The sequence below is a fragment of the Rhinopithecus roxellana genome, chromosome 14 (genome assembly GCF_007565055.1).
Source record: "Rhinopithecus roxellana isolate Shanxi Qingling chromosome 14, ASM756505v1, whole genome shotgun sequence".
NCBI classification, from domain to species: domain Eukaryota; kingdom Metazoa; phylum Chordata; class Mammalia; order Primates; family Cercopithecidae; genus Rhinopithecus; species Rhinopithecus roxellana.
In genome coordinates this window covers 60628861-60653158 of record NC_044562.1, presented here as the reverse complement: position 1 = coordinate 60653158, position 24298 = coordinate 60628861, and the positions used below count along the sequence as shown (strand labels likewise).

The window sequence follows — 24298 nt, the reverse complement described above, 5'->3', positions numbered from 1 at the left end:
CACATGCAAAGTCAAGCTGGGCTGGGGGTTTCCTGGGACTGTTAATGTCTCACGGGTCCGTGTGAAGAGACCACCAAAAAGGCTTTGTGTGAGCATCAAGGCTGTTTATTTCACCTGGGTGCAGGTGGGCTGAGTCTGAAAAAGGAGTCAGCAAGGGTGGTGGGATTATCATGAGTTCTTACAGGTTTTGGGATAGGCGGTGGAGTTAAGAGCAATGTTTTGGGGGCAGGGGGGTGAATCTCACAAAGTATATTCTCAACGGTGGGGAGAATTACAAAGAAACTTCTTAAGGGTGGGGGAGATTATAAAGAACATTGATCAGTTAGGGTGGGGTAGAAACAAATCACAATGGTGGAATGTCATCATTTAAGACTATTTTCACTTCTGTGGATCTTCAGTTGCTTTAGGCGGTCTGGATGTATCCGTGCAGGTCACTGGGGATATGATGGTTTAGCTTGGGCTCAGAGGCCTGACATTAATACTAGTGCCACAGTGATAAAGGACAGCAAGTCAAACTTGTCAAAGCCTTGTACCTATTGAGTGATTTTTTTTTTTTTTAATTGAGATGGAGTCTCACTATGTCACCCAGGATGGAGTGCAGCGGCACAGTCCTGGCTCACTGCAACATCCACTGCCCGGGTTCAAGCGATTCTCCTGTCTCAGCCTCCCGAGTAGCTGGAGATTACAGGCACCTGCCACCACATCTGACTAATTTTATTGTATTTTTAGTAGAGATGGGGTATCGCCATGTTGGCCAGGCTGATCTTGAACTCCTGACCTCAGGTGATCGGCCCGCCTTGGCCTCCCAAAGTGCTGGGATTACAGGCACGAGCCACAGCGCCCAACCTATTGAGTGATTTTGAACAGAAAAGATGCTTCATTACAACTGGTGCACATTCTGTCCACACTCTGTGTCTTAACAGCCATAGTTAGTCATTGTTTCTGGGGTTTCATGTGGATGGTGTAAGTACTGTTTATTTTAAAACTAGGTAAATTAATATCAGGCAGGACTACTACTACACATTTTTCTAAAGGCTTTCAAAGATTTTGGATATTAGTAAAAACATATACAGATAAATTTTACTTAGTGAGGGATCTTTCAGGGAATTTGTACTTTCTGTGGCATTTATTTTGTCATCTTATAAAAATCATGCCCCTGCTGTGTGGTACCTATGGGCTTCAGCATTGGTGACAGGGCAGTGAGAAAAACAGAGCCCCTATGCCCATAGGAGCCATACTTCTGTCAGTCTATTAAGGTAGACAGTAAGGGAATAAGTCTAGTGTGTCAGATGATGCTGCTGCCTGGAAAGGAAGGAAAGAATGGGACCTGGAGGCTGGGGAGGGAGGGACATAGGTGGCTGCAGTTTTGTGGATTGGTTGGTTGGTTGGTTGGTTGGTTTTTCTGAGACAGAGTCTTACTCCGTTGCCCAGGCAGTGGCGTGATCTCGGCTCACAGCAATCTCCGCCTCCTGGGTTCAAGCGATTTTCCTGTCCCAGCCTCCCTAGTAGGGCTAATTTTTGCACTTTTAGTAGAGATGGAGTTTCACCATGTTGGCCAGGCTGCTCTCAGACTAACCTCAAGTGATCCACCTGCCTTGACCTTCCGAAGTGCTAGGATTATAGGTGTGAGCCACTGCGCCCAGCCAGCTGTAGTTTTAAACAGAGCTGCGGGGCAGGGCATCTCACAAGAGGACTAAGTTGGAACAAAGATCTAAAAAAGTAAGGTGGAGGCAGGGCGTGTAGTTTTTCTGGGCAAAGAAATGGAAAGTGCAAGGTCTGGGGCCAAAGTTCACCTGCCCCAGGGAGAAGCCCAGGTCACCACGAGCCCCACAGGCCATTGCAAAAACAGGTGTGGGGAAATAAGGCGAAACTCTGATGAAGTTAAAACAGCAGACAGGAAAGTTCCCTTGGGAATATGCAGCTGTTCCCCTCCTTCCATAAGAAAGAGGCCAACGATCTGCCCTTTACAGCCGTCAGATGGGTAATCTGGGCCCAACAGACCGTTAATCCTACCAAGGGGTAGAAAGAGTGTTATTAGAGGCAGGATCTGGCTGTGTTGCCCAGGCTGGTGTGCAGTGGCTATTCATAGGCGCCATCATAGCTCACTGCAGCCTCAAACTTCTGGCCTGAAGAGTTCATTCCGCCTCAGTCTCCCCCGTGGCTGGGACTACAGGCACGATCCACTGTGCCTTACTAGAAAGAAATTTTGAAAACCTAAATGAAAATCCAAGTCCTATCAATTATAAAAGAAATTGGCAAAAACTAGATTATTAGAAATTGTGCATACGTTTTCCATAAGTAGTGCAGATCTGGATATTCCCAAGTGCAGCTTGTGGGTGTCTGCAGTGCTTATGCAGAAGACCGCCGTGCCCTTGACATTTTTTGCTGCTGCTGATGGGATAGACACAGAGCAGCCGTACTTCCCATATGCCGTCTCCTTTTCCTTAGGGGTGTCTTTGCTTTCTTTCCTTCAGGAAAGTTTATATGGACTATAATGCAACCACTCCCCTGGAGCCAGAAGTTATCCAGGCCATGACGGAGGCCATGTGGGAAGCCTGGGGCAATCCCAGCAGCCTGTATCCAGCAGGTAATTCTAGAAGATGCACATGTTCACAGATGGGAGATAATGGGGATGGGACACTCTTAGAGAAATTACACACCCACATGTGATGGCTTTGTTTTGAATAGATTTCTGTTAGCTGCAAATCTTTAGCTGTAATTTTTGATTGTTTCTTTTCTGAGAAGTCCCGGTTTGTAAGCTGAGCCTTGCTGCTACTGTAGTCTTTAACCTTTAATGTTTAATCTTTAACATGCTGTCCTGTCACCCTTTCCCGGATGAGAAAGGTGTCCACTGAGAGTTCCTTGCAGTGGCAGTCAGTGCCTGTTGAGCACTGCACAGATCTAGCTCAGTCAATCCTTACAGAATTCGCAAAATATGTCTTTTAGGTCATCAGGATAACATACAATCCTGGCCCTTTTTAAAAATGAAAATTACTTTTTCATTAATTAGTTATAAATATTCTTATATGTTTCCAATTTATTTTTACTGTAATGTAGAGCATTAAATTGGAGGTTTTTGAGAATAATTTGCTTCAAGTCAGTTATATGGCAGAGTTACATTCTGTTTTTCAGACAGATGAGCAAACTCAAAGTCTTTCTTATTTAATGTTTATTAGGGATAATTAAGATAAACTATGTTAACTGTGGATTATGATGAACTAAAATAACTTCAAACAGAATATTGCCAGGCCATATGGTTTAGTAACACTTGTGTACAACTTTACAGGTTTAATGTGTTCTCATATTCATTTGCTGTTAAAAGTTTCACAGCAACTTAGTAACAAAGCCCTTCAGCTTAGATACTAGTCATTCATTAACTTATTTGTTGGCTTATTTGTTGGTCTATTCTGGCTAATCTTCTGCACATTGCCTTGTATCCAGGATCTCCTTTGGTAAAATTGAACTTTCTGACGTATTAAACTTGAAAATACGGAGAATAGGCCGGGCGCAGGTGGCTCAAGCCTGTAATCCCAGCACTTTGGCAGGCCGAGACGGGCGGATCACGAGGTCAGGAGATCGAGACCATCCTGGTGAACGCAGTGAAACCCCGTCTCTACTAAAAAAAAAACTAGCCAGGTGAGGTGGCGGGTGCCTGTAGTCCCAGCTACTCGGGAGGCTGAGGCAGGAGAATGGCGTAAACCCGGGAGGCAGAGCTTGCAGTGAGCTGAGATCCAGCCACTGCACTCCAGCCTGGGTGACAGAGAGAGACTCCGTCTCAAAAGAAAAAAAAAAAAAAAAAAATACGGAGGATAATTAAATGCCGATGACAGGCATGGTCTCATGAAAACGTCTGGGAATCGCTGTCACGGAGAAATCATGTTCTGGACCTAAATGAAGCCTGGCAGTGGCTTTTAGGTTTCCTTGACAGCCTTTGTTTCCACAAATTAAAAACCATAAACTCAGAAGTGTTGCAGTTCACTTTCTGTTGCTACTCAGAAATGCAAAAGAAAAAAAATCAATTTATAGAGTGGTTTAATTATTTTCACAATATTATTATTTAAACATTAATAATATTTAAATATTATTATTATTATTTTGAGACTGAGTCTCGCTCTCACCCAGGCTGGAGTGCAGTGGCACTATCTCAGGTCTCGGGTCACTGCAACGTCCGCCTCCTGGGTTCAAGCAATTCTTCTGCCTCAGCCTCCCAAGTAGCTGGGACTAGAGGCACGTGCCACCATGCCTGGCTAATTTTTGTATTTTTACTAGAGATGGGGTTTCACCATATTGGCCAGGCTAGTCTTGAACTCCTGACCTCGTGATCCACCCACCTCGGCCTCCCACAGTGCTGGGATTACAGATGTGAGCCACCACGCCCGGCCTAAATATTATTATCTAAAGTCTTTGAGGGAAATTTATTTTAAGGAAAATGTTGAGGATGTGGGGAAAGATTTTACATACCTAAGATATTTATCACAGTCTTGCTTATAATAGCAAAAAAAAAAAAACCTGAAAATAAGCTCAGCGTTCATAAATGTTTATGAAAAATAAACTATCTTCGGCAAAACAGAAGAAACCTCGTGAGCGTGGCCCTGTTGTGCGTGTGGAGGTCTCTTTACAGCCTGTTGCTGGAAGATAGCCAGTGCTCAGACCTCCCCGTCCAACCCACTGAAGTCACTACATCGTCATAGCAACAGAAGCCTCTGGAAGCTTCACCATATACCTGTGAGAAAAGGAGCGTGAACAAGGCAGCTGATCTCTTAGTATCATCATGAAAACAGTTTTGACTTTGTGGAGCTCGTGAGAGGGCCTTGGGGTTTTGGAAACCGCTGACGTAAGCAGCACTGACTGAGCATCAGCTGTGTACTCAGCACCCTGCTGGGGAGGGATGAAGCAGGGTGCCCAAAATATGTTTGGGTTTTTGAGGCATTACCTTGTCCACTATGTGGAGAATGGACCCTGGTGGGGGCCTGCTAGGAGAACATCACAGCAGTGGCCTTGGCTTGGTTGGTGGCTGGGCGGTGGAGAGGCGGAGTCAGGTTCGGAACGTCTTTTGAACACAGAGCCTACAGCATTTGCCGGTGGATTAATTGGCGGGGAATGGAAAGAGAAAGAGCCCGTGCTTTTGCCCTGGGCTGCTGAGGGATGGAGTTGCCATTTCCTCAGTGTATTAGTCTAGTTCTCATGCTGCTAATAAAGACCTACCTGAGACTCGGCAATTTATAAAGGAAAGAGGGTTAATGGACTCAGTTTCCCATGGCTGGGGAGGCCTCACAATCATGGAGGAAGGTGAAAGAGGAGCAAAGTCACACCTTACATGGCAGCAGACAAGAGGGCATGTGCAGGGGAGCTCCCCTTCATAAAACCATCAGATTTCCTGAGACTTCATCACTGTCATGAGAACAGCATGGGAAAGACCTGCTGCCGTGATTCAGCTACCTCCCCCCGGGTCCCTCTGATGACATGTGGGAGTTATGGGAGCTACAATTCAAGATGAGATTTGGGTGGGGACACAGCCAAACCATTATCACTGAGAGAGGGAAGGCTGAGAGTGAGGGTGACAGTTTATTACGGTGACTTTTAGTGTCACCAAGTAAAATGATGGAGTTTTCCTAAACACCATAGGCCTTAGGTGTTTAGGAAACTGCTACTAAAACTGACATCTATACAGTAGCATTAAGGAGCGGCAGAATTACTTTGTGTATTTATTTTACCTCAGCTTTTTATATTTCTCTTTTTTATGATGTTTTGTAATAGTATGTGTTTTAGTGGTGCCTGTTCAATTTTTTTTTTTTTTTAAACAAGACTGAATGGTCAAAAAAGTTTGGGGACTCCTGGTGTGTACAGTAAGGATGGTCACTGAAACTTTCAGAATTCCCATGGCAGAGCCGTTCTGTCTTTGCCCCATCAAGCATGGTTCCTGTGTTTTCCTTCTAGCCAGTGAAACTGGGTGATGGCCAGATGCATAGCCCTGTTTGAAAGCAGGTGTGTCCCTCAGACAGTAACCTTCGCAGCCCAGGCACACGTGGGCGGCATGCAGAATGAGATATGGCACTAGACTTTGTGTTGAGGAGTCATGAGTTCTGTTTTTGCTTATTTTTGTTGTTTGCAACCCGTTCCACCCTTTCATTCTCCGCTCTTGTTGAATGGGAAGCAAGGCAGATGGCCGCAGCTTCCCCCCGCAGCAACTGGTGAGAAGAAAGCCACATCTTGGGGGACGTCCAGGTTCTTAGCCAACCTCCCGTACTTGTTTCTGGGTCTCATGGAGTTAGTAACTCTCAGTTGGTCACTGGTTCGCTGCTGTCTCACGGCCGCCCCTTTGCCAGGTTGTGTCTAGGTTGTAGTGTTTTGCTGTGCTCACATTAAGGGGGCAGATTTTTCTTAGAACGGCCCACGCAGACCTCTTACTCTTTTGTATTTGGTTTTCCTTTTAGAAGCGTTGGTAGGGCTTGGTGAAGCAATGTTAATGAATTTCCTTTTTGGTCCCTCAAGGAAACAAGGCCAAGGATATTATAAATGCAGCTCGGGAAAGCCTGGCGAGGATGATAGGGGGGAAAGCCTCAAGATATAATCTTCACTTCCGGGGGCACTGAGGTAAAGCTTCTGAACACGCTCACATTCTTTTAGCTGCAAGTTATAATAAAGTACACAGAAAGTGATTCCCTTTTGCTACATTTTCATTTAAAGAAAGAGTAGGCCAGGTGCGGTGGCTCATGCCTGTAATCCCAGTACTTTGGGAGGCCAAGGCAGGAGGGTTGGTTGAACCCAGGAGTTTGAGACCTGCCTGGGCAACATAGGGAGAGTCCATATCTACAAAGGAAAAAAAAATTAGCTGGGTGTGGTGGTGACACCTGTAGTCCCAGCTACTAGGGAAACTGAGGTGGGAGAATCATTTGAACCCAGGAATTCAAGGCTGCGGTGAGCTATGATCATGCTGCTGCACTCCATCCTGGGCAAGAGACAGACCCTGTCTCAGAAAGAAAGAAGGAGTAATGTGTGGTCTTGCTATATTGCATACTAGCTCGAGATAATTAGTATATATCCTTTAAGTAAATTTCAGGTAGCTAATAGGATTTTCGTAATGTAATATGTAAAGTAACCTGCTTTGCATTGTTATTTCCATAAAGGTTTCCCCATCATTTTTGCCCTGGAATCATTCCTTTTCATCCCTAATTGATGGATATTTAAGGGCTTTCCACGGTTTTGCTGTAAGAAATGGCGCTGCACTTAATATTAATAAATAACCTTTATACACTATTTTGTTTCACTGTGAGTGTAGCTGTAGGAAAAAGTCCAAGAACTGGAATTGCTGGGTCACGGGGCTCATTTGGTAGATGTGACAGATGGCCCCACTGTAGAGGTTGTACCAATTTATACTCCCACCAGCAGTGGTGGCTGGACAAAATACTCTTTATGGCAGATTTATAAAATTTTAAAATTCATAATATTCTATGCATATAACAAAACTGCACTTACACCAATACATTTATATAAATTCTTAAAAATTAGTAATATTGCATAACAATAAAATAGACATGATTGACTGGAAATGAATCTCAAGTTTTTGAATGTTGGAAAACCCCAAATCTTTCAAAAGGTCCAACTCAGGAAGCTGAATTTCTTTGAAGCTTTTTTGATATTAGCCACAAAAGAAATTAAGTAACAGAAATTGTTGCTCTGACCCTTACCTCAGCACAGTTTTTGTAAATGCTTTTTTTGCTGTATCTCTGCAGTCAAATAATTTAGTCATCCATTCTGTGGTGAAACATTTCCACGCAAACCAGACGTCAAAGGGACATGCGGGTGGGCACCACAGTCCAGTGGAGGGGGCCAAGCCCCATTTCATTACTTCCTCGGTGGAACACGACTCCATCCGGCTGCCCCTGGAGCACCTGGCAGAAGAACAAGTGGCAGGTGAGCGGGTGCAGGGTGGCCCTGGGGCCACCCTGCTGGGCTCCAGCTGTGAGGCGGGCAGCAGCCTGCAGGCAGAGCCTGGGATCCACTGTGGAGATGTGGATTCAATGTGCCACTCACTGTAACTCCCCGGTTCTGATGGGGAGCCAGGCCCTGGCGCCTTGGTGAATAGATGCCCCTCACTGCACTGGGCTCCCTGGCTGCCCCTCTCAGTGCAGAGACCAGCTGCCACGAGGGCGTCAGCCAGTGTGGCTAAACCTTCCCTTAGGAAAAACATCGAAAATGAATATGTAGAACTAGCCATTTGTGTAAACTGAGTGATATTTGAAACTTGCATGTAAGAAATATTTAACCTTTATATAGTACGCCTGCAAATGGGCAAATGAAGCTTGTCATTATTTGGTTTTCATCATAAAATCTCAGCTCCCACTCTCCTCTCACATGAAGGGGAAGGGTCAGATAGCCCTAAACTTCAGGTGTGAAGGCTGGAATAAGCTGCTGCACCTGATCTCAGCACCCATGAGGCAAGCAAGGCCTCCGGCTGTGTGCAGAAAAGTGGAGCGAGGTGGTGCCCAGGTGCAGCAGGAGGCGCAGGGGCCTGCGGGGAGGAGGAGGCTCGCTGCAGCAGCAGTGGCCCTGTGGCTGTCACACAGCACAGAGCCACCTTTCAGTTTTCTTGCCATAGGACGTCCCAAAAGGGAGTGACATGTTCGCCAGTTGTAGACCATTAACTTGTAAAACTGGGGCAGTCAATTAATCAACACTGTCCTTGAAACAGATTTTCTTCTCAGCCTGAGCTTTCTTATGTAATCTATATGAAAACCTGAAGGTGAATAAAAAGAAAATACAGGCCGGGCGCGGTGGCTCAAGCCTGTAATCCCAGCACTTTGGGAGGCCGAGACGGGCGGATCACGAGGTCAGGAGATCGAGACCATCCTGGCTAACACGGTGAAACCCCGTCTCTACTTAAAAAAAAATACAAAAACTAGCCGGGCGAGGTGGCAGGCGCCTGTAGTCCCAGCTACTCAGGAGGCTGAGGCAGGAGAATGGCGTGAACCCAGGAGGCGGAGCTTGCAGTGAGCCGAGATCGCGCCACAGTACTCCAGCCTGGGCGACAGAGCAAGACTCCGTCTCAAAAAAAAAAAAAAGAAAGAAAAGAAAAAAAAAATACACTTCTCTTCAAGATTAAGGGACTGTGGCTGAACTGCTTGATTTGACTATGAAGCCTTTTTGGAAAAAAAAATTTTTTTTGGCCGGGTGCAGTGGCTCAAGCCTTGTAATACTAGCACTTTGGGTGGCTCAGGTGGGTGGATCACTTGAGGTCAGGCAGTTCAAGACCAGCCTGGCCAACATGGTGAAACCCCATCTCTACTAAAAATACAAAAATTAGCCAGGCGTGGTGGTGCATGCCTGTAGTCCCAGCTGCTGGGGAGGCTGAGGCAGGAGAATCACTTAGACCCTGGAGACGGAGGTTGCAGTGAGCCAAGATCACACCACTGCACTCCAGCCTGGGAGACACAGCAAGACTCTCTGGGGGAAAACAAATTAGCATTCTATTGAGTGGGATTGCTGGGTCATGTGGTAACTATCTGACAACTTTTAAGGTAACTCTGTTTAACCTTAAGCTTTGTTTTCCAAAGTAGCCGCACCGCACCGCTTAGTACTCCTATTTGCAGTGTCACAGGGTTCCAGTTCCTCCATGTCTTTGCTGACATTTGTTATCTGTCTTTTTGATTATTGCCATCCTAGTAGGTGTGGTTTTGATTTAAAATTCCCTGATGGCCAGTAGTGTTGAGCATCTTTCGTGTGTTCATTGGCCATTTGTATATATCTTCTTTGGAAAAATGTCTATTAAAGTCCTTGCTCGTATTTTAATTGGATGACTTGTCTTTTTATTGAGTTGGAAGCGTTCTTTATATATGCTTGATACAAGTCCCTTATCAGACAGATGATTTGTAAATATTTTCTCTCCTTCTGTGGGTTTGCTCTCACTCTCGTGGTATCCTTTAGAGAACAGAAACTTTTCGTTTTGATGAAGTCCATTTTTGTTGTTGTTGTTCCTTGTGTCATACGTAAGATTTTGTCCTACCCAAGGTCATGACAATGTACTCCTATATTTTCTTCTAAGAGTTTTATAGTTTTAGCTCTTACATTTAAATCTGTGGTACATTTTGAGTTAATTTTGTGTGTGGTGTGAGGGAGGAATCCAAATTTACTTTTTTTGCATGTGGACATCCAGTTGTTCCAGCACATTTGTTGAAAAGACTCTTCCATGGATGGTCTTGGCACCGTTATTGAAAATCAGTTGACCATAATATGTGAGGGTTTATTTCTTGACTGTCACCTCTATTCCATTTACCTGTATTTCTGTTCTTAGATTGGTACCAAACTGCTATGATTACTGTAGCTTAATAGTAAGTTCTGAAATAGGAAAGTAGGAGTTCTCCAAATTTGTCATTTTTTAATATTGTTTGGCTATTCTGCATCTGTTGAAATCTCAAAAGAATTTTAGGATCAGCTTGTTAATTTCTGCAAAAAGTCTAGCTAGGAGTTTGATAGGGATTGAATTGAATGTGTAGATGAATTTGGTCAGTGTTACTACCGTAACAATATTGTTTTCCAGTCCATTAACGTGATGTCTTTATATTTACTTTAATTTCTTCCAGCAATTTTTGCAGTTTTCAGGATTAAGTTTTTGCACTTTTGTTAAATTTATCCTTAAGTGTTTTATTCTCTTGATACTATTGTAGATGGAATTGTTTTCTTATTTCATTTTTGGATTGTTCGTTGCTAATATATGTAAATGTAGTTGACCCTTGAACAGCATGGGTTTGAACTCTGTGGGTCTACTTATATGTGGGTTTTCTCCTATCTCTACTGTCTCTATGACTTCAGGATCAACCCCTCTTCTTCCTCCTCCTCAGCCTACTCATTGTGAAGATGATGAAGATGAAGACCTTTATGATTATCTGCTTCCACTTAATAGTAAATATATTTTTTATTCCTTATGATTTTCCTAGTATTTTTTTCTAGCTTTATTGTGAGAATACAGCATATAATATATAATATACAAAATATGTGTTAATCAAGTGCTTATGTTATCAGTAAGGCTTCTAGTCAACAGTAGGTTATTTGTTGGTTAAGTTTGCGGGGAGCTGGCTGGGTGTGGTGGCTCACACCTGTAATCCCAGCAATTTGGAAGGCCAAGGGGATACGGATCACTTGAGGTCAGGAGTTCAAGAACAGCTTGGCCAACATGGCAAAACCCCATCTACTAAAAATACAAAATTAGCTGGGCATGGTGGCACATACCTGTAATCCCAGCTGCTTGGGAGGCTGAGGCAGGAGAATCACTTGAATCTGGGAGGCAGAGGCTGTAGTGAGCTGAGATGGTGCCACCACACACCAGCCTGAGCGACAGAGCAAGACTCCATCTCAAAAACTAAAAATAAAAATAAAAAGTTTTGGGGGAGTCAAAAGTTAGACACAGATTTTCAGCTGCATGAGTTGCGCCACACCCCTAACCCTCACATTGTTCAAGGGTCAACTGTACAGTTGATTTTGTATGTTACTCTTGTATTCTGCAACTTTGCTGAATTTATTAGTTCTAATTGTTAGTCTTTTTTTTTTTTTTTTTTTTTTTTTTTTTTTGAGGCAGAGTTTCACTCTTGTTGCCCAGGCTGGAGTGCAATGGAATGATCTTGGCTCCTGCAACCTCCGCCTTCTGGGTTCAAGCAATTCTCCTGCCTCAGCCTCCTAAGTGGCTGGGATTACGGCATGTGCCACCATGCCCAGCTTATTTATTTTGTTATTTTTAGTAGAGATGGGGTTTCACCATGTTGGTCAGGCTGGTCTCGAACTCCTGACCTCAGGTGATCACCCCAACCTTGGCCTCTCAAAGTGTTGGGGTTACAGGCGTGAACCACCATGCCCAGCCTAATTGTTAGTTTCAATAGGTTTTTTAATGGATTCCTTAGGATTTTCTATATAGAGGGTATCATATCATCTACAACTAGAGATAGTTTTACTTCTTGTTGTCCAACTTGTATTTCTTTAATTTTATTTTCTTGTCTAATTGCCTTGGCTAGGACCTCCATACAATGTTGAGTAGAAGTGGCCAGAGTGGATATCCTTATCTTGCTGCTGATTGTTTTTTTTTTTTTTTTTTTTTTTTTTTGAGAAGGAGTCTCGCTCTGTCGCCCAGGCTGGAGTGCAGTGGCCGGATCTCAGCTCACTGCAAGCTCCGCCTCCCGGGTTCACGCCATTCTCCTGCCTCAGCCTCCCGAGTAGCTGGGACTACAGGCGCCCGCCACCTCGCCCGGCTAGTTTTTTGTATTTTTTAGTAGAGACGGGGTTTCACCATGTTAGCCAGGATGGTCTCGATCTCCTGACCTCGTGATCCGCCCGTCTCGGCCTCCCAAAGTGCTGGGATTACAGGCTTGAGCCATGGCGCCCGGCCTCTTGCTGCTGATTGTAAGGGAAGGCATTCATTCTTTCATAATTTCATATACTGTTAGCTGTGGGTTTTTTATAGATGGCCTTTATCAGGGTGAGGAAGTTCCCTTCTGTGCTTGGTTTGTTGGGTGTTTTTATCACGAAAGGGGTGTTGGATTTTGTTAAATGCTTTTTCTGCATTTATTGAGATGATCATGTGAGTTTTTGTTCTTTATTAAGTTTGTAATGTTGTAGTACCTTAACTAATTTTTGGGTGTTAAACCATTTAATCCTTTTCATATGTTTTTAGATTTGGTTCACTATTATTTTGCTGAAGATTTTTCTGTCAATATTCATAAGAGGTATTAGTCTATAGTTGCCTTGTGGTGTCTTTGTCTAGTTTAGTGTCAGGGTAAAATTTGCCCCATGTAAATCATGGGGAGTGTTCCCTCCTCTTCTGTTTTTTGGAAGGGTTTGTGAAGACTTGGTTTTCATTCATCTTGAAATATTTGAGAGAGTTTGCCAATGACAACATCTGGGCCTGGGCTTTTCTCTGTGGAGAATTTTCAAGTTACTGATTCAGTCTCTTTACTTTTTATAGGTCTATTCAGGCTCTCTATTTCTTTTGAGTCATTTTCAGTTGTTTGTGTCCTTCTAGGAATTTGTGCATTTCATTCGTTATCTAATTTTATTGGCATGCCATTGTTTATATTAGTCTCTAGTAATGCTTTTTTATTTCTGTAAGATTTATATATCCCTTTCATACATGATTTTAGTAATTTTATTCTTTTTTTCTCTTGATCAATTTAGCTAAAGATTTATCTTTTTTAAACTCTTTAAAGAACTAACTTTTGATTTTCCTGTGTTATTTTTGTAATCTCTATTTTATTAATTTCTACACCAATCTTTATTAACCCATTTATGCCGGAGGTTGCAAGTTTTTTGTGTGTGAAAAATCAGACCTTGGCAATAACCTTGAGCAGTAGGATATAAATAACTCCCACAAGCTTAGTGTTCCAATAATGGAACACTTGGCATAAATGGGTTCTTTCTTTCTACTTGTTTTAGGTTTGGTTTGTTCCTTTTTTTCCAGTGTCTTAAGGTGAAAGATTAGTTATGATTTGAAATTTTTTTTTTTTTTTTTTTTTTTTTGAGACGGAGTCTCGCTCTATTGCTGGGGCTGGAGTGCAGTGGCCGGATCTCCGCTCACTGCAAGCTCCGCCTCCCTGGGTTCCCGCCATTCTCCTGCCTCAGCCTCCCGAGTAGCTGGGACTACAGGCGCCCGCCACCTCGCGCGGCTAGATTTTTGTATTTTTTAGTAGAGACGGGGTTTCACCGTGTTAGCCAGGATGGTCTCGATCTCCTGACCTCGTGATCCGCCCGTCTTGGCCTCCCAAAGTGCTGGGATTACAGGCTTGAGCCACCGCGCCCGGCCTAATTTTTTTTATTTTGTGGCCTAGCCATATAGTCTATCCTAGAGTATATGTCAAGTGCACTGGAGGATAATGTATGTTCTGCTATTGTTGGTTGGAGTGTCTTGTAGATGTCTGTTAGATCTACTTAATTTATAATGTTATTCAAGTCTTCTGTTCCCTGTTCCCTTGTTAAAATTCTGCCTAGTTATTGTATCCATTATTGAAAATGTGATTTTGAATGATCCCGCTATTATTAATCGGTGGTCTGATTAATAGTTGATCACACTATTAATTAGTTTCTCGCTGCAAACCTGTCAGCTTTTGCATCATGTATTTTGGTGCTCTGTTGTTAGGTGCATATACATTTATATTTGTTTTGTATTATGGATGAACTGGTTCTTTTATCATTATAAAATGTCCATCTTTATCTCTAGTAACTTTTTTTAAGTCCTTTTTATTTTATGTAAGTATAGTCATTCCAACTGTCTTATGGTTGCTGCTAGCATAACTATCTTTTTCCATCCTTTTACTTTTAATCCATTTACGTCTTTAAATCTGACATGTTGTAATACAGTGTAAGCGACATATTGTGGCGATAAGATTAATGATAGTGGTAGCCCCTCATGCAGGGCTGACACTATGTGTCAATTAGCAGTATGACGCAACATGGCCTAGGGATTTCCAACCCTGGCTGGGGAATTTCCAGGAGGTAAGACCGCCTCAGCATAGATGGAACTCTCATAAACCATAAATACAAAGCTTACCCTTACCAAAATAGCTTAACTCCCTTACGGAAGAGAAACCTGGTAACTGACCTGGACTAAATACAAGATAAGAACGGGGAAGAATCCCTGAAACTCTGAGAATGCTCTCTGGACAGAGACCCTCTCGGTCAGGCAGTCATGATGCCTGAATGTATCTGACCCTTGCCACCTGCCTGCTCCTGCTAGCTATCTTGTAAGAGCGCTGCCAGAATAAACTGCTTGAACATCATACAGTATCTAAGACTTATCTTCGATGTGAATAATACGAAAAGGGAAAAGTCACCTTTGGGGAAGGTTAACTAGGCCCACCCCAAGAGCCCTGAACAGGACGCATGGGTCTCCTGTAGATTCTTTTTTTGTTTTTTGGTTTTTTTTTTTTTTTTTTAGACAGAGTCTCGCTCTGTTGCCTAGGCTATAGAGTCTCGCTCTGTTGCCTAGGCTATAGAGTGCAGTGGCACAATCTCAGCTCACTGCAACCTACGCCTCCTGGGTTCAAGCCATTCTCCTGCCTCAGCCTCCTGAGTAGCTGGAACTACAGGCACCTGCCATCATGGCCGGCTAATTTTTGTATTTTTAGTAGAGACGGGGTTTCACCATGTTGGCCAGGCTGACCTTGAACTGATCTCAGGTGAACCATCTGCCTCGGCCTCCGTAAGTGCTGGGATTATAGGCGTGAGCACCCGGCCAGTTCTTTTTAAATCTAGTCTGACAGCCTCTGCCTTTTTATTAGATTGTTTTATCATTCACACTTAATGTTGCTATTGACATAGTTGGATTACCACCTATATTTTTACTTTTTGTTTTCTAGATATCTCATATATTTTTGTTTTCTTTTCCCCCTTTACTCTTTTCTTTTGCATTAACGAGTATTTTCTAGTTTAACATCAAAATTCATTAGTGCTGGCCGGGCGCGGTGGCTCAAGCCTGTAATCCCAGCACTTTGGGAGGCCGAGACGGGCAGATCACGAGGTCAGGAGATCGAGACCATCCTGGCAAACATGGTGAAACCCCGTCTCTACTGAAAAATACAAAAAACTAGCCGGGCGAGGTGGCGGGCGCCTGTAGTCCCAGCTACTCAGGAGGCTGAGGCAGGAGAATGGCGTGAACCCGGAGGCGGAGCTTGCAGTGAGCTGAGATCCGGCCACTGCACTCCAGCCTGGGTGACAGAGCCAGACCCCATCTCAAAAAAAAAAAAAAAAAAAATTCATTAGTGCTTTTTTCACTTTTTAAATTAGTTATTTCCTTAGTGGTTATCAAGGGCTTACTATATACTTATAAACTTATCAGTATTTACTTCAGATTTATACTAACTTAATTCCAGAAAGATGTAGAAATGTTACTCCTATACAGTTCTGTTCCTTCTTCTTTTTTGTGCTTTTCTTGTTATGGGTATTACATCTATATATGTTACAAACTCAACAGTGCATTGTTATAATTTTTTTTTTTTTTTTTTTTTTTGAAGCAGTCTTGCTCTGTCACCCAAGCTGGAGTGCAGTGGTGCAATCTTGGCTCACTGCAACCTCCACCTCCCAGGTTCAAGTGATTCTCATGCCTCAGCCTCCCAAGCAGCTGAGATTACAGGCATGTACGATCAGGCCCATCTAATTTTTGTATTTTTAGTAGAAACAGGGTTTCTCCAGGTTGGACAGGCTGATCTTGAACTCCTGGCCTAAAGTGATCTGCCCACCTTGGCCTCCCAAAATGCTGAGATTACAGGCATGAGCCACTGCACCCAGCCACAAATATCATCATTTTAGTTAATTTCCTGTCTTTTCTTTTCTCTTCTCTTCTCTCTTCTCTCTTCTCTTCTCTTCTCTTTTTGACAAGATTCCACCCTGTCACCCAGGCTGGAGTTTGGTGTCACAATCACAACTCACTACAGCCTCAACTTCCCAGGCTCAAGTGATCCTTCCTCCTCAGCTGCCCTAGTAGCTGGGACTACAGGCATATCCCATCACACCCAGCTAATTTTTTTTTTTTTTTTTTGTGCAGATAAAGTGTCCTTATGTTGCCCAGACTGGTCTTGAACTCCTGGGCTCAAGTGATCCTCCTGCCTTGGCCTCCCAAAGTGCTTACAGGCATGAGCCACTGCACCTGGCCAATTTCATGTCTTTTAAGGAAGCTAAGGGAAGAAAGAGCAAGTGTATGTTTATAGATTTTGTTCGAGTAACCTTCTTAGTTGCCTTTTCACATTATCTTCATTTGTTCCATGGATCTGAATTATCATTTGGTGTCTTTCCTTAATAGACAGTTCTGCTCCCTCCTACCTCCTTGGTGCTATTATCATGAAATATTGTGTTACAGCCCTAACAAAATAGTTATATCTATGTTACTTTATACAGTTGCTTTTAAATCAGTTGAGAGAAGCAATATACAGTTACACTGCCCTTTTTTCCCTTTATTTTTTTGAGACAGAATCTCTTGTGCGAATTTCAAGATACTTTCTCTGTCTTTGGCTTTCAACATTTTCATTATCATGTGTCTGGGAGTGAATGTCTTTGTGTCTCATCCTACCTGGAATTCATTTAGCCTCTTGGGTGTGTAGATGAATGTTTTCCATCATATTTGAGACATTTTCAGCCATTATTCTTCAGAGATGTTTTTCTGCCCCTTTCTCTTGCTCCTGCCCTTCTGCTACTCCTGTTTTCCATATTTGGTGCCTTATGGTGTCCCACATTTCTCTGAGGCTCTGTTTATCTTTCTCATGTTTTTCTCTCTTATATTTGGATTTCATAATCTCTGTAAATCTACCTTCATGTTGACTAAATGTATTTTCTGCCGGTTCCAACAAACTCTTGAGCCCCCCTCCAGTGAATTCTTCATGTCGGTTGTACTTTCCAACTCCACGATTTCCTTTTGGTTCTTTTTCATAATTTCTCTCTTGTTTTTTTTTTTTTTTTTTGAGACGGAGTCTCGTACTGTCACCCAGGCTGGAGTGCCGTGGCTGGATCTCAGCTCACTGCAAGCTCCGCCTCCCGGGTTTACACAATTCTCCCACCTCAGCCTCCCGAGTAGCTGGGACTACAGGCGCCCGCCACCTCGCCCGGCTAGTTTTTTGTATTTTTTAGTAGAGACGGGGTTTCACCATGTTAGCCAGGATGGTCTCGATCTCCTGACCTCGTGATCCACCCATCTCGGCCTCCCAAAGTGCTGGGATTACAGGCTTGAGCCACCGCACCCGGCCAATTTCTCTCTTGTTTATCTTGAGGACTCTCTATTTGATGAGCCACTGTCATCATTCTTTATCTCTTTAAGTACAGTTGCAGGCAGTTTTTATCGCTTGCCTTTTTTCCTGCTTTTCCACACACTGAAGATACCAGTTAGAATTATTTTAGTTTTCCTGTTCCTGGGATTGCTTCTGTGTGATCTAGAATCAGTCATTTACCTGTTCATCCTGGTTTTTCCTCGGACTTGGGGATCCTGGATTGTTCCTGTGGATGGATGAAGCATTTCGTTGTTTGATGTAGGGGCTAGGGAGGGCTCATCTCCAACTCTCAATGCGTTTCCCCAGGAGGTGTCTCCCAGGAAGGGAGGGCCCACAGTGGGCTGTGCATAAGGTAGTGGCAGCAGACCCCGCCCACTTTTCTCTGTGACTTCCCTGGACAGAGCTGCTTTTGCTTTGCTCCTCTGAGTCCCCTAGCAGATGCCTCAAGCTCTTCCCCCTTTTCTAGATCCTTCCCCCAGACAAGGAGCCTGCCTTGTGCCTGTCGTTCCTCTCTGGGCGAGTGGCGCTGTCTCAGTCTGAGGTCAGTGCCTCTGCTGCTGACTTGGTGTACGGGAGCAGGGAGTGCTCAGACATTGGGACACGGTCCTCTGCCGGCCTTGGTAGCTGGCCCCTGCCCTGCGCTTCCCGCTGTCCACCCTGAACTTGCATGGCCACTGATCCTTTCAGATTTGCCTTTAAGTATTCTCTTCACTGTTAATTTAATGCCATCATCTTGCTACATTTTAGGGACTCCTCAAAATTCCTGGTCCACATACCTCACCGCCCCCCCTTTTATCTGAGACAGTGCGTTACTGTGTCACCCAGGCTGGAGTGCAGTGGTGTGATCTCCCTATGTTGCCCAGGCTGGTCTTGAACCCCTGGGCTCAAGCCGTCCGCTCACCTCGGCCTCCCAAAGTGAGCCACTGCGCCCGGCCAGATACCCTTTGTTGGTGTTGTTTTGATTTGATTCTTATTCGGAGAAGTGGCTGTTTTCTCTTTCATTTCAGTAGGACCCTGAGCGGGCAGTGGATACATTTGTTTTTCACCATTTTAAACTCAAAGGACTAAAGCTAAATAATGTTGTCTCCTCTGCTCATTTTCCATCCGCAGTAGCGAGACTGTCAGTGCCTGGGGCAGCGCCTGGTGCGTAGGAGTGGCTTCATCAGCACTGGCTAGGTGCCAAGCACATGGCAGTGAAGTGCTGTGTGCGAGGACCCTCCCCTAAAGCAAGAGCCTGTGTCCCTGTTGCCACTTCCCCTTTGGTCCCCGTAGAAGCAGAAAGGCACGTAGGTTCCACGACACAGATCCACCCACTGCAGCCACATTAAAGATGCGTTCACACTGAAGCACCCGACAGTGACGCTGGGCGAATGATGATGGGCGGCTTATATTCTTCTTTATAGTCTTCTGAACTTGGACAACAATTTACTTTTATAGTTGTAGAAAACTGTTTTTTTAAGCTCTGTTGGAATAGAGTTTTGCGAGGAATCAATTTGTGCAGCTTAGTTCGGTACCCATGTTTGTTTCCCAGCGGTCACCTTTGTCCCTGTGTCCAAGGTGAGCGGGCAGGCAGAGGTGGAGGACATCCTCGCAGCTGTCCGCCCGACCACACGCCTCGTGACCATCATGCTGGCCAACAATGAGACCGGCGTTGTCATGGTGAGTCAGCCTTTGTTTCTCTTTAAGGAGAGCTCATGGGGAAGAACTGCGGCTTAGACTCATGGCGTTTCAGGTTTCCCAGCTCTGGCCTCTCCCATTTCTCTGTTCACTTTGATAACATTTGGCCTGTGCTCACTACTCCTGATTTCTGTCATTCAGTTTTCATCAAATCGGAGCAACATATTCAACTGTTTCCTTTCCCCGTCAGCCTGTCCCTGAAATCAGTCAGCGCATTAAAGCCCTGAACCAGGAACGGGTGGCAACTGGGCTGCCTCCCATCCTCATGCACACAGATGCTGCACAGGCCTTGGGGAAGCAGCGCGTGGATGTGGAGGACCTGGGCGTGGACTTCCTTACCATCGTGGGCCACAAGGTACGTCTGCAGAGGCTTCCTCCCTCTATGGGCAGAGTCTGCTGCGCAGGTGGCTGTTCACTCCTCGGTCCGTAAGCCTCACTGCCCACTGTGAGCCAGGCCTTGGGGGCACTGCAAGGAGCAACACGGGATCCCTGTCCTCAGGAGCTTTAAGAGAGGAGCCCCACATGGCCAGCAGGCCAGGCTGAATGCCATGGCAGGGATGATGGGGGTGCCCAACCCACATAGGGCAGGGTGGGGTGGTAGACCAAGCTAGGGGAGGAGACGTCGAGATCTCAGGCAGAGTAAGGCAGGGGGTTCGGCCAGGCAGCGAGTGTCTCTGCAGCGGACAGAGCATATGCAGAGGGCGTGGGGTAGAAGATGTGGGGACAGGAAATTGTTGCTTTCTCTAACGTGATTTCAGATGCGGCTCCTCAACAAAAACTTACTAGCTATCTTTAAGGTGGGAGTATGGGGGAAAGAGTTAACAGTGAAGACCCTTCTGAAATTTTGTACATCTTTCTGGCAGCTTACCAGGTCCTGAGATATTTTTAGTACTCAATTTTGAAGCACAGTCCTCAGCTGGTTTCCAAAGGAGTATCTCTGGTGGCCTGACACTGTGGCACTCCAGAGTTCTGCACTGTGTCAGTTGGAAACATGGAATCATTTGCAGGAAAGGCCGTGGCCAACTGCTAGTTCCAACCCCTCTCTATTTATGCATTCTCTTTCTCTTTTTTTAAACCGTGATCCATATGATTTGAGATCCTTGTCCAAATTCTATCACATGATGTGCGAGGGAGAGCTGCCTGCCACAGAGCTGGGCACAAGAGTCTAGCACCTGCGCTGCCTCCTAGTTTGGGGTTCCACCCTGCCCCGAAGGCTTTTGTGACTCTGCATGTCAAAAGGGGATGACACTCAGAGGCACCCCAAGGAAGCACTGTGCATCGCAGAGCATTTCTCCTGTGTGCCTCTAAGCACTTGGCGTGTCTACAGAGTAGGTCCTTGGAAAGTTCTTGTTGAATAAATGACCAACTTTTCCTTCCAGTTTTATGGTCCCAGGATTGGCGCACTTTATGTACGAGGACTTGGTGAATTTACCCCACTCTACCCTATGCTGTTTGGAGGTGGACAAGAATGGAATTTCAGGCCAGGGTAAGGCAGAAAGTTAACAAGTCTCTGACCTACTGACCATGGCATTTGTAGAGCAGTGACATTGTAAAGAAACATGGCGCCATTTCCCTGTCTCGTGGAGGCTCTGTAGCAGTGTCCACACTGCCGCTGTCAGAACTGACTCCACTGACTGATTTCACGCCGAGGACTTACAGGACCTGCAGCCTCTTTGGGAATGATTGAAAGCAATGAAGGAAATCTCTGTTTCTTTTAACTGCTCCAACGCATGCAATTCCCCTTGTAATTTTGGCCCAGCCCACTGAAGAGATAACTGTTGGACCCTTCATGGCTGAGGCCTGCTGCTGTTTTAACTTCGGGGCCACACGGAAGCACCCTGGTCTCCTTTCTGATAGCTCCTGTGTCCCCTCTGGGTACAGTGACGTGAACTGGGAAATTAGTTGTTGCCCCACTACACCTTTTGTTAGAAACTTGTTAACAAGAGGCAGAAACAGTAACAGCGTAGAGGTGGGGGTGGGGGTGGGGGTGGGGGTGGGGGTGGGGGTGGGGGTGGGGGTGGAGGTGGGGGTGGAGGTGGGGGTGGAGGAGGTGAGGTGAGTTCCCGGGTTTTCTTCTCACCTTATATATCCCACACTTAGTGCTGGAGAGGCTGGCAAACCTGAAATGCCAGTAAGGGCAGACACAAATTGCCCCAACCAAAGCCTGTCCTCTCTAGTCAGTGGACCAGGAAAGGAATGGCCTTAGTAAGACAGAACACTTGTAGACAACACCTGCTTTACTCTAGCCAGATGCTACAGAGGATATTGTGTGGCCACACCTATCCACGCATGCAAAGATGGAGCGGGAAACCCAGACTTCCGCCAATACGGGCTGTAACAAGGCATCCCACACCGCCCCCGGGTGTGTCAAGAAGGCGAGGTAGAGAACCAGGACTTAGGCACCCCCACCATAGTGTCAGCAGAGACCATATAGGGATCTTGGACCCACACCTGTCAGTCACAGGGAGTGTCCTCCCATTGGGTGTCAACATCAGCCAAGTGAAAAATCTAGACATTGACCAGGCATAGGCTCATGCCTGTAATCCCAGCACTTTGGGAGGCCGAGGTGGGCAGATCACTTGGGGTCAGGAGTTTGAGACCAGCCTGGCCAAGATGGTGAAACCTTGTCTTTACTAAAAATATAGAAATTAGCCAGGTGTGGTGGTGCATGCCTGTAATCCCAGCTACTCGGGAAGCTGAGGCAGGAGAATTGCTTGAACCTGGGAGGCTGAGGTTGCAGTGAGCCGAGATGGCACCACTGTACCACTGTCCAGCCTGGGTGACAGAGCGAGACTCTGTCTCAAAAAAAAAAAAAAAAAAAAGGCCAGGCGCGGTGGCTCACGCCTGTGATCCCAGCACTTTGGGAGGCCAAGGCAGGCAGATCACAAGGTCAGAAGATCGAGACCATCCTGGCTAACACGGTGAAACCCCATCTCTACTAAAAGTACACAAAATTAGCCAGGCGTGGTGGTGCATGCCTGTAGTCCCAGCTACTTGGAGGCTGAGGCAGGAGAATCACTTGAACCCAGGAGGCGGAGGTTGCAGTAAGTCAAGATCGTGCCACTGCACTCCAGCCTGGGTGACAGAGAGACTCCATCTCAAAAAAAAAAAAAGAAAAAAGAAACCTAGACTTCTACTTCCAGTTGGCAGTAATGAGTGGCATACCCCTTCTCCTGCCAGCGCAACGTCGGAAAATGCCAGCCAAAACAGAAAGGTTGAATAAGATCCAGATTCTCATAACGTAAGGCAAAAATGTCCCGGTTTCAAGTGAAAATCATTTCATCATACCAAGAACTAGAAAGGTCTGAAATTGAATGAACAATAATGCGTGCCTGCACTAAGATGATGACGTTAAAATTATCTAACAAATATTTTACAGCAGACACAGTAAAAATGCTTCAATGAGAAATTGTGAACACACTTGAAACAAGTGAAACGAAGTGTCAGCAAAGAGGACAACATAAAAGAAGAACTAAATGAAAATTGGAAATTGTAGAACTAAGAACTGCAGTAGCCAAAATATAAAGCTCAGTGGATGGGCTTAATAGAAAAATAAGAGGATAGGGAAGGAAATCTGTGAGCCGAAAGACAAAACAATAGAAATAGAGAAGAAAGAGAGTGGGGCTTCGGCCGGGCATGGTGGCTCACACCTGCAATCCCAGCGCTTTGGGAGGCCGAGGGGAGCGGATCACGGGTCAGGAGATCGAGACCATCCTGGCTAACACAGTGAAACCCCATCTCTACTGAAAAAAAAAATACAAAAAATTAGCCGGTCTTGGTGGCACGTGCCTGTAGTCCCAGCTACATGGGAGACTGAGGCAGGAGAATCCCTTGAACCTAGGAGGCAGAGGTTGCAGCGAGCCGAGATCGCACCACTGCACTCCAGCCTGGGCAACAGAGCGAGACTCTGTCTCAAAAAAATAATGGGGTTTAAAATAGAGCTGCAGGGACCTGTGAGACGATAACAAATGACACAACATTCGTTTCATTGAAATCCCCTGAAACAGAGAAAGATAACAGCCTGCAAAGGTACTTGAAGAAATAATAGCTAAAAAATTTCCTGAATTTGGCAAGAGACATAAACGTACAGAATCAAGAAACTGAGCAAACCCCAAATAGCATAAACCCAGAGAAATCCATGCCAGACATACGATTAGACTTCTAAAAATGAAAGAGAGAATTCTTGAAAGCAGTCAGAGAAAGATGACACTTCACCAATAAGGGAAAAGAATTTGAATGACAGTGGTCTCATCAGAAACCAGAAAGCCCAGAAGAAAGGGACACAATTATTTTTCTTCAAGTGCTCAAAGAAAACCATCAAGCCAGAATCCTGTACCCAGTGAATATATCTTTCAGGAATGAAGAAGTAATCAGAATATTCTCAGATGAAGGAAAACTAAGAATTTGTCACCAAATAGAATAGGCTTTCCTTCTCCTTTAGAGTTTTCTGAATTATGTTTGATAGCATAAGCAAAAATCATAGCAATATCTCCTGTGGTTCAAAATGTACATAAAGGACATATTTAAAATAATTACAGAAAGGCAAAGTAAAGGAACATAAAAGGAGATGAGGTCTGTGCTTCACTGGAACTTTCAAAAAGACAACTCAGGCTGGCACGGCGGCTCACACCTATAATCCCACTGCTTTGGGAGGCCAAGGCAAGAGGATTGCTTGAGGACAGGAGTTCAGGACCAGCCTGGGCAACATAGCAAGATCTCATCTCTCAAAAAAATTTTTTTAATTAGCCGACATGGCAGTGCGTGCCTGTAGTCCTAGCTACTCAGGAGGCTGAGCGGGGGAGGATCACTCAAGCCCAGAAGTTCGAGGCTACAGTGAGCTATGACCACGCCATTGCACTCCAGCCTGGGCAACAGAGCAAGAGCCTGTC

The 24298-nt window shown here is 45.0% G+C and overlaps 1 protein-coding gene across 1 annotated transcript in view; it reads left to right on the top strand.

The window, feature by feature from the left end:
* Positions 1 to 24298, top strand: part of SCLY (selenocysteine lyase) — a 40076-nt gene that overhangs the window by 1710 nt on the left and 14068 nt on the right. The window contains 7 exon segments of the mRNA XM_010357968.2: positions 2475 to 2587; positions 6493 to 6548; positions 6550 to 6594; positions 7734 to 7914; positions 19264 to 19391; positions 19600 to 19764; positions 20789 to 20895. Of these exon segments, the coding sequence (XP_010356270.2) occupies positions 2475 to 2587; positions 6493 to 6548; positions 6550 to 6594; positions 7734 to 7914; positions 19264 to 19391; positions 19600 to 19764; positions 20789 to 20895 (795 nt within the window).